The sequence below is a fragment of the Lithobates pipiens genome, unplaced genomic scaffold, assembly GCF_037356315.1.
Source record: "Lithobates pipiens isolate NorthernLeopardFrog02 unplaced genomic scaffold, aLitPip1_a1.2 Scaffold_35, whole genome shotgun sequence".
In the NCBI taxonomy this organism is placed as follows: domain Eukaryota; kingdom Metazoa; phylum Chordata; class Amphibia; order Anura; family Ranidae; genus Lithobates; species Lithobates pipiens.
In genome coordinates this window covers 14,590,399-14,604,606 of record NW_027507811.1, presented here as the reverse complement: position 1 = coordinate 14,604,606, position 14,208 = coordinate 14,590,399, and the positions used below count along the sequence as shown (strand labels likewise).

At 45.1% G+C, this 14,208-nt stretch overlaps 1 protein-coding gene across 1 annotated transcript; it reads left to right on the top strand.

The window, feature by feature from the left end:
* Positions 1-1,127: 1,127 nt before the first annotated feature.
* LOC143955628 (uncharacterized) lies at positions 1,128-10,336 on the top strand. The gene is made up of 11 exons (XM_077465726.1): positions 1,128-1,207; positions 2,658-2,765; positions 2,892-3,056; positions 3,145-3,268; positions 3,385-3,482; positions 3,599-3,746; positions 3,863-3,951; positions 4,078-4,240; positions 4,357-4,445; positions 4,565-4,709; positions 6,418-10,336. The coding sequence occupies exons 2-11, from the start codon at positions 2,673-2,675 to the stop codon at positions 7,470-7,472; spliced, it is 2,169 nt and encodes a 722-aa protein (XP_077321852.1). The 5' UTR covers positions 1,128-1,207; positions 2,658-2,672; the 3' UTR covers positions 7,473-10,336.
* Positions 10,337-14,208: the final 3,872 nt, after the last annotated feature.

Genomic DNA, 14,208 nt, shown 5'->3' with positions numbered 1-14,208 from the left:
TGAAGATTCGCAGTCCAAGGACCATGGCTATGGAACGCTCTACCAACTTACATCTGTATGAAAGGAAACCACAGGCGTTCAGGAAAAAACTCAAGACCCGCCTCTTCTAAGAAGCTAGACAACTCGACAACTCGCCTTGAGGCGATTCAGTTCACAATTGCAGCGTTATACAAATCCTTCATTCATTCATCATCGTGTTCTGGGAGGTGTTAAGTTAGCAAAGTAACACACACAAAAAAAATAAATATAGAATATAGTAAATCAAATGTCAGTCAAGTTGTCTAGCGATGAAGATCCATGTATGATCATAACGAGCGATGGACCACCATCGTCACTACGATCCTTTCTCCCACCTCTCCTGTCAAAAATGACTATTCCCTTGCAAGCTGCTGAATGTCAAGGTTCTTTCCAGGGATGCTGGCTGACTTCATTGGTTACACATGGTCATGATGTGGTCATTGACATCCCCCAAGATGCCCACTGGGCTTGTTTACAATTTGAAACAAGCTGGAAGGTGGCAGGGAGCTTTCATTTGGAGGCAGTAATGATGCCACCACTAAATGAAAGACATCCAGCTGTAGAAGACTGGGGTTCATGTTGGTGACAACTGCCAACTGACCAAACCTTTCTATTCTAGTGTTCTGTTATACTGTAAATCAATATTGTGGGGGGGGGGGGGGCTGAATGAAAAAGATTTAGGGGGCAGTTGGGTGTTGAGGGATATAGATGACACGTGGAGAAGCCAAAAAAAGAAAACTTACAGTAAGCATCGGAATCAAAAATGTTGCTTTGGAAAATAAAATAAAATTATATATATATATATATATATATATATATATATATATATATATATATATATATATCTACTGTATATAAATTTTGTTTCGCAAAAAAATGATCGAGAAAGAACTGAAAACAAATTATTCCCATTATTGATTTTTATGGTTTGGATTCTAATGTGGATATTATATAAAGAATAATAACGAACAGTGGACCAAAACGCAACGATCAAATAAATGAACAACAATGTAGGCTGCAGATTTTATACTCTCCACAAGGAGGACTTGCTACTCATTGCCAATGAAACGCAGAGACAGGAAGTGATGTAAGGTACAAACAGGAAGTGATTGCTCACAAAAAGGAATTTCCAAGTGTGAGGTTACGAGGAAGTAGAGAGGAGACATTTCTGGAACTGGCAGCAGAGGAGGTAATAAGATATTATTTTATATTTACACCCAGTAAACCCCCCCGTCATGTCCGTCCTCTTCCTCCATAGTGACCGTAATGTCTCCAGCAAACACTGCTATTCACATGACGATATACACTTTGGCTTGTGTAAACTGTCAATAGCAACTGTTTATAGGCGTGATCCACCCTAAATATAGAACCATTTATCCAACTGTCCATCCAGAGCCTCTGGTTTATAGACCAGATACATCCTAAATATAGAGCCATTGATCCAACTGTCCATCCAGAGCCTCTGGTTTATAGACCGGATACATCCTAAATATAGAGCCATTTATCCAACTGTCCATCCAGAGTAGGGATGAGCTCAGGCGTGTTCGCATGGAACACGTGCAGAGCCCGCCAGGAAGTGAGCGCAGCGCTGCGCTAATCACAGGCAGTGAGATGCGTGGCTGCAGAGATCGGGCAATGTCTCACTGCCTGTGATTAGCGCAGCGCTGCGCTCACTTCCTGGCGGGCTCTGCACGTGTTCCATGCGAACACGCTTGAGCTCATCCCTAATCCAGAGCCTCTGGTTTATAGACCAGATACATCCTAAATATAGAGCCATTTATCCAACTGTCCATCCAGAGCCTCTGGTTTATAGATCAGATATATCCTAAATATAGAGTCATTTATCCAACTGTCCATCCAGAGCCTCTGGTTTATAGACCAGATACATCCTAAATATAGAGCCATTTATCCAACTGTCCATCCAGAACCTCTGGTTTATAGACCGGATACATCCTAAATATAGAACCATTTATCCAACTGTCCATCCAGAGCCTCTGGTTTATAGACTGGATACATCCTAAATATAGAGCCATTTATCCAACTGTCCTTCCAGAGCCTCTGGTTTATAGACGGGATACATCCTAAATATAGAACTATTTATCCAACTGTCCATCCAGAGCCTCTGGTTTATAGACTGGATACATCCTAAATATAGAGCCATTTATCCAACTGTCCATCCAGAGCCTCTGGTTTATAGACCGGATACATCCTAAATATAGAGCCATTTATCCAACTGTCCATCCAGAGCCTCTGGTTTATAGACGGGATACATCCTAAATATAGAACTATTTATCCAACTGTCCATCCAGAGCCTCTGGTTTATAGACTGGATACATCCTAAATATAGAGCCATTTATCCGACTGTCCATCCAGAGCCTCTGGTTTATAGACCGGATACATCCTAAATATAGAGCTATTTATCCAACTGTCCATCCAGAGCCTCTGGTTTAACATAAATACACTGCAAACATGCAGAACTATTTATACAACCAAAATTCCCTACAAAATATTATTTGCAGGGTAGAATAACCTGGAATGTCACAAGCTTTCTGAGATGTCCATATTACGGAGGAACTCTGTGTAGATATTACTCGTCCCAGTACAGTCCATATAATTCTCAGTTTGTTAACAATCTACAGAGAGAAGTGTCCTGTATGGATCACATAAGGATGGAGGAGGACCAGGATCACTGTATCACAAAGATATTAGACCTCACCATGGAGATCATCTACCTACTGACCGGAGAGGTGAGGAGGATTCTGGGAGGGTCACATGACATCACTCTTATCTCTACTTATTAAACATCTGTACATAGATTTGATGGGTTCTGAGGGTGAAACATAAAAATACTTGTTACTTTTCAACTTTTTAAGGATTTTGAAATGGCAAAGAAGACTTGTATAGAGCGATTGTCATACTATCAATATGGGATATCCCCGACCAGTGTACCTCCACCTTATGTCTTAAAACCAGAGGTAAAATACAAGCAGAACATTCTAGAAGTCACCAAGAAGATGATGGAGCTGCTGACAGGAGAGGTGAGGAGGATTCTGGGAATTCTGGGACATTATCCAGTAACAGACAAGGGATGTGTCTGGATGGTGACTGTATCATTGTGTGTGTCAGGTTCCTATAAGGTGTCAGGATGTCACTGTCTATTTCTCCATGGAGGAGTGGGAGTATTTAGAAGGACACAAGGATCTCTACAAGGACGTCATGATGGACAATCAGCCGCCCCTCACATCACCGGGTAAGAGGAGACTTTATTGTAAAGGAGAGAGCAGTACGGAGGCTCCACCTAGATCCCCCATCATCTGATAAACACATAGAAACAATGTATTCAGTCAGTGTATGTGTTTCCTACAGATGGATCCAGTAATGGGAACCCACCAGAGAGATGTCCCCGTCCTCTGTATTCCCAGAATTCTACACAGGAAGGTCCTAATTATGCAATCAATTATCAGGTAGGTTGGATGGAGCATCTACAATATTAAAGTGATTCAACAATGAAAGACCATATGTAGATGATATTGGTATTGCATTATGAAATCACTTGTTCCCAACCATTTTCAATAATTAGGGTAAAGATGTGATGGATTTAAAGGTTGAGGTTAAAGCTGAGGAAATGAGTGATCAGTCCATTGAAAAGGGTGAAATGAAGGTGCCAATCAAGGAGAAGGAATCTTTTCATGTCATGATGGACAATCAGCCGCCCCTCACATCACCGGGTAAGAGGAGACTTTATTGTAAAGGAGAGAGCAGTACGGAGGCTCCACCTAGATCCCCCATCATCTGATAAACACATAGAAACAATGTATTCAGTCAGTGTGTGTGTTTCCTACAGATGGATCCAGTAATGGGAACCCACCAGAGAGATGTCCCCGTCCTCTGTACTCCATACAGGAAGATCACAACTATGCACGGGGTTATCAGGTTGGTTGAAGCATCTAGAACATCTAGAACATGAATGTGACTCAACAATGCAAAACCCTACAAAATATGGTATTTGCAGTCTTACGTTATTAAATCTTATATTTGAAAACCTTTTTCTTGGTTTAGGGTGACGATCTGATAGATCTAAAAATTGAGGTTAAAGCAGAAGAAGAAGGGACATATGTGAGGGGCGATCAGTCCATAGAAGAAGGTGCCACAATGGTGCTAATTAAAGAGAAGGAATCTTTTCAGGTCACGATGGAGAATCAGCCGCCCCTCACATCACCGGGTAAGAGGAGACTTTATTGTAAAGGAGAGAGCAGTACGGAGGCTCCACCTAGATCCCCCATCATCTGATAAACACATAGAAACAATGTATTCAGTCAGTGTGTGTGTTTCCTACAGATGGATCCAGTAATGGGAACCCACCAGAGAGATGTCCCCGTCCTCTGAATTCCACACAGGAAGGTCACACCATCCCCCACCATCATCAGGTAGGTGGAGAGAATGGAAAGTTGCTTCAAACTGCATTAAATTACGATCTTCTATTTTATTTTTTATTATTAATGCTGATATTTTAAAGATGTAATTTTCAAAGAACTTCTTTATTCAGCACGAAGAACTGGCAGATGTGAAAGTTGAGGTTAAAGAGGAAGAAGAAGAGACGTCTGTGAGTTTTGATCATCAGTCTTTTGCAGAGGAGGTTGGGGTGAAGGAGAGAGTCAAAGAGGAGGAATCTTCCTTAGATATCAGCCCAGGTAAATATTAATAACCATAATACCCCGTCATTATTAGGCCATTCTTCAGTTTTCAGCACCGTAATAGTTTTAATATACAGTTAACTACGGAGACCAGATTTAGCTGAGATATACCGGAGCGTATAGGGTGATGAAAGGGTTAAAGACAATTCTGCAACCTAGGACAGTGATGGCGAATCTTGGCACCCCAGATGTTTTGGAACTACATTTCCCATGATGCTCATGGGAAATGTAGTTCCAAAACGTCTGGGGTGCCAAGGTTCGCCATCACTGACCTAGAATGTTTGCTTCTCCACCTAGAATCTGGAAGTAGTAAATGCATGATTCATTAATACATGGGTTTTTTTCTCCTTCTTCTGAGGAATGGAGAGAAAATTGGGGAAAAGGGGGGGGGGGGGACATTGGGACTTTAAATGAGGCCATGGCCTGGTGAGGTCATGTACCTCCATCCCTACCCATATAAAAATATTATTAAAATTGGAAGCAAGAGGGTGGGACTTTGAACGAGGCACGTGGTCGAAATGAATACAATGGCGGAAATTGAGATATTTAATATTCCGGAAAATAACAAGATTACATACATCATTTCCATAGAAATACAAATAGGAATACACACAAAACGTGCTGTCAATTCCTAAAACAGCTGTAATTGGTAATAACATGATTAAAACCTGATAGGGTTACAGAATCCACCATATGTCACTGTTGGGTACAGAAATGTTGCAAGGTGACATCTGCATGGCCTATGACCTTACTGATCCCTGTCACATGATGTGGTAGTATGAATATATAAACATTGGAATCTGTTAGAGCTGTAGTACCATGGTACACAGCAATAATTAGTTCAACGCGTTTCGTCAGGCGCAAGCACGTGATGTATCTGCAAATGGAAGATGAACAACTAGATAACTAACCTTGTATCAATAGAGGGGAGGATCACTTCCTCAATATAACGTCATGTCTCCAAAAAATGAGGAGGAGATACTGGACACCATATGAAAGGTCCATCTCCATTCCTCAATATAACGTCATGTTCCCAACAAATGAGGAGGAGATACTGTACACCATATGAAAGGTCCATCTCCATTCCTCAATATAACGTCATGTTCCCAACAAATGAGGAGGAGATACTGTACACCATATGAAAGGTCCATCTCCATTCCTCAATATAACGTCATGTTCCCAACAAATGAGGAGGAGATACTGTACATCATATGAAAGGTCCATCTCCATTCCTCAATATAACGTCATGTTCCCAACAAATGAGGAGGAGATACTGTACACCATATGAAAGGTCCATCTCCATTCCTCAATATAACGTCATGTTCCCAACAAATGAGGAGGAGATACTGTACACCATATGAAAGGGCCATCTCCATTCCTCAATATAACGTCATGTTCCCAACAAATGAGGAGGTGATACCTTATACCAAATGAAAGGTCCATCTCTTTTTTTTCAGTATGTTGTCATGTTTCCTTAAAGTGAGGTAGAGGAAGGTTCATCTCCTGTCTCACAGTAAAAATGCCATTAATGTACAAACACTGTTACCCAACATGGTTTTAGCTTTGTTGTATCCTTTTATATGGTTTGTTTTTCTATTTTTTGTTATGTTTGCAATTTAATGCCAGAGCTCAGTACCAACCTATAACTGTCGAATACATGATATGAAGAATACTTACAACATTAATTACATTTTTTTTTCTACAGATGGACACGATGTTCGGAACTCTAAAACCTCTGAGGGACTTTTTATTTTATCTCCATCTTATAATGTAGAAGATATTGTCCTCACACAATGTTCTCCAGTAGTCCATTCCGTTATTTATAATATACATCACAGACCTGACCATCTGAAGCAATCAATGGACCCCTCTAATCCGAAGGAATCTTCACATTCTGTGACCCCAGAAATCCATCTAAAACCTCCGAGTACGGATGGATCTACAGATCTATCCAACCCCCAGGAATCTTCTTTAAGCCAGAGCTTATTTTCGTGTACAGTGTGCGGGAATTCCTTCACTGAACTTGGAGAACTTTTTATACACCAGAAAACTCACAGGGCCAAACGTTGTAAACGTTCTTTCTCATGCTCAGAGTGTGGGAAAGTGTTCAATCAGGAAAGATTTCTTCATAGGCACCATTTAACTCATACAGGCGAGCGTCCGTTCGCTTGCGCAGAGTGCGGGAGAAGTTTTAGTCTAAAAGAAAACCTTCTTAGACACCAGAAAACTCATACTGGTGAGCGTCCGTTTGTATGCTCAGAGTGTGGTCGAAGTTTTGCTGAAAAAAATAACCTCCTTAGGCACCAGACAATTCACACCGGTAAGCGCCCCTTCTCATGTGTAGAGTGCGGGTATTCTTGCCTTTTGAAAGGAGATCTTCTTACTCACCAAAGAATTCACACGGGTGAGCGCCCTTATTCTTGTTCCGAGTGCGGGAAATCTTTCAGCGAGAAAAGATCATGTCTTACACACCAGAGAAGGCACACAGGTGAGCGTCCTTATTCGTGTCCAGATTGCGGGAAAAGTTTTGTTCAGACAGCAGACCTTCGTAAGCATAAGAGAATTCACATGGGTGTGCGCTCTTCATGTGCAGAGTGCGGGAAAAATTTCATGCATAAAGGAGACCTTGTTAAACACCAGAAGATTCACACTGGTGAACGTCCCTATTCTTGTTCAGTGTGCGGGAAATCTTTTAGTAAAAAACAGTCGCTTCTAAATCATGACGCAAGTCACAATCGTGAACATCCTCATTCATGTTAAAGAGGAGCTCCAGGCCCCCCCCACCCCAAAAACATTAAAAGTCAGCAGCTACAAACACTATAGCTTTTGACTTTTGATATAAGGACACTTACCTGTTCAGGGATCCAGCAATGTCCTCACCCGAGCTGATTCTTCAATCGGCTTCGGGTGCAGGCGCAGGCATCTCAGGTAAAAGAAACAGGCAGTGAAGGCTTGAGGCTTCACAGTCGGCTTCCTACTGCGAGAGTCGAGCTGTGCCTTGTGGATGGTCCCGTAGTCTTCTGGAACCCGTGATGTGTCCCGGAAGACTTCGGGGAAGGAAGGGGGCTGAGCTTCCGGGGCACTCTGAGCCGGAAGTAGGAGCAGGTGCCCGTCAAAACCAGGTACCCCTTCCCCCCCCACCCCAAAAAGTGCCAAATGTGGGGGGGTGAAAACAAGAGGAACTTCCCCTTTTGGGAAATGTTTTACTCATAAAGAAGACCTTGTTAAAACATCAATATTTTCCATGAATGAGCATTCTCTGTCAAGTTCGGAGTGTAGGAAGTGTTTCCTTCACAACTGAAGCCTTGTTAAATACCAGATAAGTCGCACAAGTGAGAGTCCTTATATATACTATAATATCAAAAGTATTGGGACCCCCTCCTTTACACGTTTCATTCAGAAAGTAAGCTTTCTTGTACACCAGAAAATATCACCCAGGTAAACGTCTACGCTATATTGCCAAAAGTATTGGGACACCTGCCTTTACATGAACTTTAATGGCATCCCAGTCTTAGTCCGTAGGGTTCAATATTGAGTTGGCCCACCCTTTGCAGGTATAACAGCTTCAACTCTTCTGGGAAGGCCGTCCACAAGGTTTAGGAGTGTGTCTGTGGGAATGTTTGACCGTTCTTCCAGAAGCACATTTGTAAGGTCAGGCACTGATGTTGGACCAGAAGACCTGGCTCTGTCTCTTCTCTAAGCCCCTGTACACACGGTCAGAGCTTTCGACAACCAAGTCCGTCGGATTTTGTCCGTCGGATCTTGTCCGAAACTGTTGCATACACACGGTCGGACTAAGTTGTCGAAAAATCCGATCATTCAGAACGTGATGACGTAATTTCGTTACGATGGGACTACGTTCAGGCTAGTAGCCAATAGCTTTGATGTAGGAATTTGATCTGAGCATGTGTGGCACTTGGTCCGATCAAAATTCTCTACACATGATCGGAGTATGTCTGATCGAACCAGTTGGTCGGAAAATATTTCCAACAAGTTGGAAAATTGGGTTCGACGGAATCAGTCCGATGCATACCACACACAGTCGGATTATCCGACAACACGGTCCGATAGGACACATTCGGACGGATTCTCCGACCGTGTGTACAAGGGCTTATTCATCCCAAAGGTGTTGAGGTCAGAACAGTCAAGTTCCTCCACCCCAAACTCGCTCATCTATGTCTTTATGGACCTTGCTTTGTGCACTGGTGGGCAGTCATGTTGGAACAGGAAGGGACCATCCCCAAACTGTTCTTAGAAAGTTGTTCCTCCAACCCAAACTCACTCATCCATGTCTTTATGGACCTTGCTTTGTTCACTGGTGGGCAGTCATTTTGGAACAGGAAGGGACCAACCCCTAAGCCCTTGTACACATGGTCAGAGATTTCGACAACCAAATCTGTTGGAGTAATTCCGACAGATTAATTCCGGAAGTGATGTTGCATACACACGGTCGGACAAAGTTGTCAAAAAATCCGATTGTACATAACGTGATGATGTTATTTTGTTACGATGGGACTATGTTCAGGCTAGTAGCCAATAGCTTTGGTCTAGGAATTTGATCTGAGCATGCGTGGCACTTTGTCCGTCGGAGTAGGCTACACATGATCGGAGTATGTCCGATTGGAGCATTTTGTGAGAAAATTTTACCGGCAAGTTGGAAAAGTTGGTCCGTCAGTTATTCCGACAGAAACAGTCCGATGGAGACCACACACAGTTGGAATATCCGACAAAATGGTCCGATAGGACACATTCCGTCGGAATCTCCGACCGCGTGTACAAGGGCTTACTGTTACATAATTGGGAGCATGAAATTGTCCAAAAATGTCTTAGTAAGCTGACTCCTTAAGAGTTCCCTTTCACTGGAACTAAGGGGCCAAGCCCATCCCCTCAAAAACAACCCCACGCCATAATCCCCCCCCCCCCAAATGTTTTGGACCAGTGCACAAAGCAAGGTCCATAAAGACATGGATGAGCGAGTTTAGACTGAGGGAACTTGACTGGCCTGACCTCAACCCATGTTCAATGTACGGGAAATGTTTAACCCAAAAAGGAGACTTTCATAAACACTAGAGAATTAATCATCGGAAGGACAGCTTTTTATGTTGAGAGTGAGGGAAATGTTGTAAATATAAAGCAAAATCTAATTAGACATCAGAGTAGTCACACCTGCTGTAGATGTTAACAAAGGTGCAGGTAAAAGTAGCTAGGTCCAAAAAACAAGCATATTATAAAAAATTAGTTTAGAGAGGTTTATCTTCTGTCAAAAGTGACATTTCTTCCATAGGTGGAGCCTGATGACCTTAGTCTTGGAGACTCCAATGGTGAAATCTGCTTGCTAAAATTCCTGGCTCTCGTCCTTTGGGGTATCCTCATTCCTCTTTTGCCATTCTCCATATAATAAAGAAAGACGAGTGGGAGCCCCCTTTATAATACACAGGGTAATGCTTGTACCCCACGTGTCTCAGATTCCTCAGGAACAGAGGGCCTTTACTTAATAATTACATAGTCTGGTTGAAAAAGTCCATCCAGTTCGACCAATACTTCAGTTATATCAAGTTCAAGATTTGTTATATTGTGTATTAGTCACTTATTCTAATTTTGTTAAATAAAAAAGCTTTACAATATTTAGTCCGGAGTCTTCTTTTTTTAAATAATTATCATTTTTATGTAATCAGTGATTGGAATGTAATCAGCCCATGGAGAGCCATCCATTGTGTTTTATTGGTGAGATGGAGAGTCCAAAAGGTCCATTTCCACAGTTGATATTAAAGGATACATGGAGCCACTACAAATGCCACATAGAATATTCCTATCGCCACCATCTTGGTTCTCCTCCTCATGGTCATATTCTCATCGCTGCCATCTTGGTTCTGCTTCTCATGGTCATATTCCCGTCACCACCATCTTGGTTCTCCTCCTCATGGTCATATTCCCATCACCACCATCTTGGTTCTCCTCCTCATGGTCATATTCCCATCACCACCATCTTGGTTCTCCTCCTCATGGTCATATTCCCATCACCACCATCCTGGTTCACCTCCTCATGGTGATATTCCCATCGCCGCCATCTTAGTTCTCCTCCTCATGGTCATATTCCCATCACCGCCATCTTGGTTGTTCTCCTCATGGTCCTATTCCCATCACCGTCATCTTGGTTCTGCTTCTCATGGTCATGTTCCCATCGCCGCCATCCTGGTTCTCATCCTCGTGGTCATATTCCCATCGCCGCCATCTTGGTTGTTCTCCTCATGGTCATATTCCCATCACCGCCATCTTGGTTGTTCTACTCATGGTCATATCCCCATTGCTGCCATCTTGGTTCTTCTCCTTTTCACAGTCATTATCTTCTTCGGAGATACAGAAGTCATCGCCATCAGTGGTTTACCGAGTATGTCATGCGATCACTCCCGTTATTATGTATCTCTGTAATTTTGCCAATTAATGGAGGGATTAAAAATAACAGACAAAACCTGCGCTTAATAAGTGCAGCACTATCAGTTAAAAGATGAACTAATTATTAAGTATATGATCCCACCTCAAAGGGGTGCAAAGGTGCAAACACATAAAATCAAATTAATAACATAAGCCTATACAAATGCTCATAGATCTGTAGGGTCTGGTGCTTGAAAGGTGAGACACAGATTAAGAATATACACTCACTGGCCACTTTATTAGGTACACCTTGCTCGTACCGGGTTGGACCCCCTTTTGTCTTCATTCTCCATGGCATAAATTCAACAAGGTGTTGGAAACATTCCTCAGAGATTTTGGTCCATAGTGACATGATAGCATCAGGCAGTTGCTACAGATTTGTCGGCTGCACATTTCTAATGGGAATCTCCCTTTCCTCCACATCCCAAAGGTGCTCTATTGGATTGAGATCTGATGGCTGTGGAGGCCATTGGAGTACAGGGACCTCATTGTCCAGTGGTGAGATGATTGGAGCTTTGTGACCTGGTGCATTATCCTGCTGGAAGGAGCCATCAGAAGATGGAGACACTGCAGTCAAAAAAGGTATGGACATGGTCAGCAACAATACTGGGTAGGCCGTGGCATTTAAACGATGCTCAACTGGTACTAAAGCCGCGTACACACGTAGCCGTCTGTCCGACGTACTTAGTCTGGCGGACTTTCCGAAGGGGCTACTTGCCCACACACGGCACTTTTTCAGTGGATTAATACGGCGTACTAAGTCCGCCGTACTATCCACCCTACTTTTGAAATGAACGGACTCGCCCACACACGCGGAGAAAAGTCCGCTCATTTCGAGCGCGTCTCCAGGTCGGCGGGGCCCGCGAAGGATACGTCGCTGGCCCCGCCGCCTGGTATGGACTTAAAGGGGAACCCCAACGCCGAAAAAAATCTGCGTTGGGGCCCCCCAAAGTCCACAACGGACCCTTGTCCGAGCACGCTACCCAGCCGGCCAGGAAAGGAGGGGTGAGCGAGCGCCCCCCCCCTCCTGAGCCGTACCAGGCCGCGTGCCCTCAACATAGCGGGTGCCTTGGGGAGGGGGGGGGCTCGCGGCCCCCCCACCCCAAAGCACCTTGTCCTCATGTTGATGAGGACAAGGGCCTCTTCCCGACAACCCTGGCCGTGGTTGTCGGGGTCTGCGGGCGGGGGGCTTATCGGAATCCGGGAGCCCCCTTCAATAAGGGGGCCCCCAGATACCGGCCCCCACCCTATGTGAATGAGTATGGGGTACAATGTACCCCTACCCATTCACCTGTAAAATAAAGTACAAAAAAAAAACACAACACACAAGATAAAATAATTTATTGCACAGCTCCGGGGGTCTTCCATCTTCGGGGGTCTTCTCGCCGGACTCCTCCGCTATCTTCTTGTAGCTCTTTTACTAGCGGAGGAGCCCGGCATTCTTCTTCGTCGCCGCGGCCTCTTCTTCCGACTTCGGGGGTCTTGTCCCCCTCTTCGGTTCTTCTGCCGGGCCACCGCGCCTTCTTATAGCTCTTTTACAGGCGGTGGCCTGGTCTTCTGTCGCCGCCGCCGCCGCCTTCCGTTCTTCTTCTTCTCCTGGAGATGTTGACTCAACGTTCTCTCTGGCCGCAATGCCAGGGACGCGCTGCGCTGCCACTTATATAGGGACAAGGGGCGGTGTCACATGGGTTGATGTCACATGGGTTGGTGTCACATGGTGACCCCGCCCCCTTACGATGTCACAGTCCCAGAGGATGCTGGGACTGTCGCCATGTGACATCAACCCATGTGACCAACCCATGTGACATCAACCCATGTGACACCGCCCCTTGTCCCTATATAAGTGGCAGTGCAGCGCGTCCCTGGCATTGCAGCTGGAGAGAACGTCGAGTCAACATCTCCAGGAGAAGAAGAATAAGAACGGAAGGCGGCGGCAGAAGAACCGAAGAGGGGGACAAGACCCCCGAAGTCGGAAGAAGAGGCCGCGGCGACGAAGAAGAATGCCGGGCTCCTCCGCTAGTAAAAGAGCTACAAGAAGATAGCGGAGGAGTCCGGCGAGAAGACCCCCGAAGACGGAAGACCCCCAGAGCTGTGCAATAAATTATTTTATCTTGTGTGTTGTGTTTTTTTTGTACTTTATTTTACAGGTGAATGGGTAGGGGTACATTGTACCCCATACTTATTCACATAGGGTGGGGGGCCGGTATCCGGGGGCCCCCTTATTAAAGGGGGCTTCCGGATTCCGATAAGCCCCCCGCCCGCAGACCCCGACAACCAACGGCCAGGGTTGTCGGGAAGAGGCCCTTGTCCTCATCAACATGAGGACAAGGTGCTTTGGGATGGGGGGGCCGCGCGGCCCCCCCTTCCCCAAGGCACCCCCCATGTTGAGGGCACGTGGCCTGGTACGGCTCAGGAGGGGGGGGGGGGGCGCTCGCTCGCCCCTCCTTTCCTGGCCGGCCGGGTAGCGTGCTCGGACAAGGGTCTGTTGTGGACTTTGGGGGGACCTCCACGCCGATTTTTTTCGGCGTTGGGGTTCCCCTTTAAGTCCATACCAGGCGGCGGGGCCAGCGACGTCTCCTTCGCGGGCCCCGCCGACCTGGAGACCCGCTCGAAATGAGCAGACTTTTCTCCGGGCGGGAAAAGTCCGTTCATTTCAAAAGTACGGCGGACTGGCATACACACGGCCGGATTGTCCACCAAAATGCGAGTCTGGCGGGAAGATTGGAGTGTAAAACTACATTCTAAGTCCGCCGTACTTTCGGGTCAAAAAAGTATGCCGGAGGCTACACACGGGGGGATTGTTTGGCGGACTTGAGTTTGCCGGACTTTTCCACCCGCTTGTTTGATCGTGTGTACGTGGCATAAGGGGCCCAAAGTGTGCCAAAAAAATTATCCCCCACACCATTACACCACCACCACCAGCCTGAACTGTTGATACAAGGCCGGATGGATCCATGGTTTCATGTTGTTTATTCTGGCCCTACCATCTGAATGTCGCAGCTAAAATCGAGACTCATCAGACCAGGCAATGTTTTTCCAATCCACTATTAGCTAATTTTGGTGA

Excerpts from the sequence above, each read along its gene's own strand:
- LOC143955628 (XM_077465726.1), top strand. The coding sequence starts at position 2,673 with ATGGATCACATAAGGATGGAGGAGGACCAGGATCACTGTATCACAAAG. Across the intron at positions 3,952-4,077 it reads ACTATGCACGGGGTTATCAG|GGTGACGATCTGATAGATCT; the intron begins GTTGGTTGAAGC and ends TTCTTGGTTTAG. Across the intron at positions 4,241-4,356 it reads GCCGCCCCTCACATCACCGG|ATGGATCCAGTAATGGGAAC; the intron begins GTAAGAGGAGAC and ends TGTTTCCTACAG.